At 52.2% G+C, this 3,156-nt stretch overlaps 1 protein-coding gene across 2 annotated transcripts; it reads right to left on the bottom strand.

The window, feature by feature from the left end:
* Positions 1–378: 378 nt before the first annotated feature.
* On the bottom strand, positions 379–2,333 carry LOC139386306 (Golgi-associated RAB2B interactor protein 3-like). 2 transcript variants are annotated; one of them, XM_071131821.1, is made up of 3 exons: positions 2,226–2,333; positions 1,501–1,672; positions 379–823 (listed from the first exon to the last, which is right to left on the bottom strand). In XM_071131821.1, the coding sequence occupies exons 2-3, from the start codon at positions 1,641–1,643 to the stop codon at positions 454–456; spliced, it is 513 nt and encodes a 170-aa protein (XP_070987922.1). In that variant the 5' UTR covers positions 1,644–1,672; positions 2,226–2,333; the 3' UTR covers positions 379–453. The 2 variants fall into 2 exon arrangements, with proteins under 2 accessions (XP_070987922.1, XP_070987921.1); XM_071131820.1 differs by lacking the exon at positions 2,226–2,333 and having other exon boundaries at positions 1,501–1,745.
* Positions 2,334–3,156: the final 823 nt, after the last annotated feature.

The following is a 3,156-nucleotide window of genomic DNA, read 5'->3' as shown; positions in this document are numbered from 1 at the left end:
CAACGTGGTACGTGTCCATGTTAACTTTATTAATCTGAACACAAAATAACAAAGGTGAAACAATGAAAAAATGAAACAGTCCTATCAGGTGACAAAACACAAAACAGGAAACAACTACCCACAAACACAGGTGGGAACAGGCTACCTAAGTATGGTTCTCAATCAGAGACAACGATAGACAGCTGCCTCTGATTGGGAACCATACCAGGCCAAACACATAGAATTACAACACACAGAACAAAACACCCCAACTCACGCCCTGACCAAACCAAAATAGAGACATAAAAAAGGAACTAAGGTCAGAATGTGATAGTACACCCCCCCCCCCCCCCCAAAGGTGTGAACCCCAGCCACAAAACCTGAACCTATAGGGGAGGGTCTGGGTGGGCATTTCACAGCGGTGGTGGCTCAGGTGCGGGACGTAGACCCCACTCCACCTTAGTCTTGGCCCAACTATGTGGCGCCTCTGGAGTGGGGACCCTTACCGCGGGCCCCGAATAGGAGGGAGACTCTGGCGGCGCCGGACAGGCGGGACACTCTGGCGGCGCCGGACAGGCGGGCGGCTCTGGCGGCTCCGGACTGACGGGCGGCTCTGGCGGCTCCGGACTGACGGGCGGCTCTGGCGGCTCCGGACTGACGGTCGGCTCTGGCTCTGGACTGACGGGCGGCTCTGGGCAGACGGGCGGCTCTGGCGGCTCCGGGCGGACGGGAGGCTCTGGCGGCACCGGGCGGACGGGAGGCTCTGGCGGCTCCGGGCGGACGGGAGGCTCTGGCGGCTCCGGACAGGAGGGCGGCTCTGACGGCTCCGGACTGGAGAGAGAACCTGGAGGGAGGAGACGGAGAGACAGCCTGGTGCGTGGAGCTGCCACAGGACCCACGAGGCTGGGGAGACCTACAGGAGGCCTGGTGCGTGGAGGAGGCACCAGATGGACCGGGCTGTGGGGGAGCACTGGAGCTCTGGTGCGCAGCCTTGGCACCACTCCTCCAGGCTGGATGACCACTTTAGCCCGGACCCTCCAGAGTGCAGGCACAGGTTGAACCGGGCTGTGGGGGAGCACTGGAGATCTGGTGCATACCACTCACACCTCTCCCTTAGGCTCAATGCCCACATTCGCCCAGCACGGGCGGAGCGCAGGCATAGGGCACACTGCACCCTCCCAGCACCCCGGAGACACAGCACGCAGAGCCGGTGCAGGATACCCTGGGCCGAAACGGCGTACTGGAGACCAAACACGTTGAGCCGACACAATACGCCCTGGCTGGATGCCCACTCTCGCATGGCACTTGCGGGGGGCTGGCCTATAGCGCTCCGGGCTATGAGCGCATACTGGCGACACCGTGCGCTTGACCGCATAACACGGTGCCTGACCAGTACTACGCTTCTTCCGGTAAGCACGGGGAGTTGGCTCAGGTCTATCGCTTGACCCCGCCAATCTCCCCGTGTGCCCCCCCCCAAAAAAAAAATGTGGACTGCCTCTCGTGCCTGTTGCGCTGCCTTACCTCATATCGCCGCCGCTCAGCTTTAGCTGCCTCCAGTTCTTCTTTGGGGCGGCGATATTCCCCGGCCTGTGCCCAGGGTCCCTTGCCGTCCAATATCTCCTCCCATGTCCATTTCTCCAGATAGCGCTGCTCCTCCTTACCATGCTGCTTGGTCCTTTTGTGGTAGATAGTTCTGTAACGGCCGTTGGTGGAAGAAGGTGAGGACCAAGGTGCAGTGTGGTACGTGTTCATCTTTTTATTTGGAACTGAACACTGAATACAAAAAACAACAAAGAGAACAACCGAAACAGTTCTGTCTGGTGCAGACACACAAAAACAGAAAACAACTACCCACAAACACAGGTGGGAACAGGCTACCTAAGTATGGTTCTCAATCAGAGACAACGATAGACAGCATTCTCTGATTGGGAACCATACCAGGCCAAACACATAGAATTACAACACACAGAACAAAACATAGACTGAAAAACATAGAATGTGCACCCCAACTCACACCCTGACCAAACCTAAATAGAGACATAAGGTCAGAAAGTGACATGTTTGCTCGTTTGCTCGGCCAAGGAAAGCCATTTCATGAAGCTCCCGATAAACAGTGATTATGTGACGTTGCTTCCAGTGGCAGTTTGGAAGTCGGTAGTGAATGTTAGAAACGAGGACAGATGATTTTTACGTGCTGCGTGGATCACCACTCAGTGGTCTGATATCTGTGAGCTTGTGTGGCTTACCACTTTGCAGCTGAGCCGTTGTTGCTCGTAGATGTTTCCACTTCACAATAATAGCACAGTTGACCGGGGAAGCTCTAATAGGAAGGAACACACAGGATCCTTGAGTCGACTTCTGTATAAATGAAAATGAATAATAAAACTTACAGCGAAGAACAGGAATTATCACTGTGAATCATTGTTAGGTTTGTTTATGTGTCAATTAATCCCATAAGGGAAAGGGTGCCAACTGGCGATTTTTACAATTAATTAATTCATTGATACAGTATGTCAAAGAAGTAGCCAGAAGTGTATTGCCTGAATCTAGTCTCAAGTCTTGTAATCAGTCTGTGTAGAGTCATTGGTCTGTGTAGAGTCATCGATCTGTGTAGAGTCATCGGTCTGTGTAGAGTCATCGGTCTGTGTAGAGTCATCGGTCTGTGTAGAGTCATTCTGCATGTGAAGTGTCTCTCGTTGCGCTGTCAGTCTCAGGGTGAGGAGAGATGGCTATTGGGCTCCCTCTGTTGGTTCTCAACCCCCCATCTGTTTCCTCTTGTCCACTGGCTGGCTGGCTATATATACTCAAGTGAAGGGGCTATGGCTTATGTCTCCATGATTTTATTATATGCCAAAACCATAAAAACAAATGAGTACAAAAAATTCCTTGCCCAAATCTAGGACACTATCATCGTGTTTCTACCAACGGCTGTCGATTAGCTTATTTTCACCTTTCCCTCGGGCAGGTGTACTCAATTCATTTACAACATCAGTTCACCTCAAATCATTCTGGTGACCTGGTGTGATTAGATGGGACCGATCCTATCAATTCACTAATCATGGTGCCAGTCCAACAGTCAACTTCCCAAACACATTTCCCTGTGATGAATAGTACATGGACCAAAAAAGCAGAACCCGAGCTTATCCATCAGCATCACAAATTAATAAATATATAAAC

The sequence above is a fragment of the Oncorhynchus clarkii genome, chromosome 27, assembly GCF_045791955.1.
Source record: "Oncorhynchus clarkii lewisi isolate Uvic-CL-2024 chromosome 27, UVic_Ocla_1.0, whole genome shotgun sequence".
Classification (NCBI taxonomy): domain Eukaryota; kingdom Metazoa; phylum Chordata; class Actinopteri; order Salmoniformes; family Salmonidae; genus Oncorhynchus; species Oncorhynchus clarkii.
This window is presented reverse-complemented; position numbering and strand designations above follow the sequence as displayed.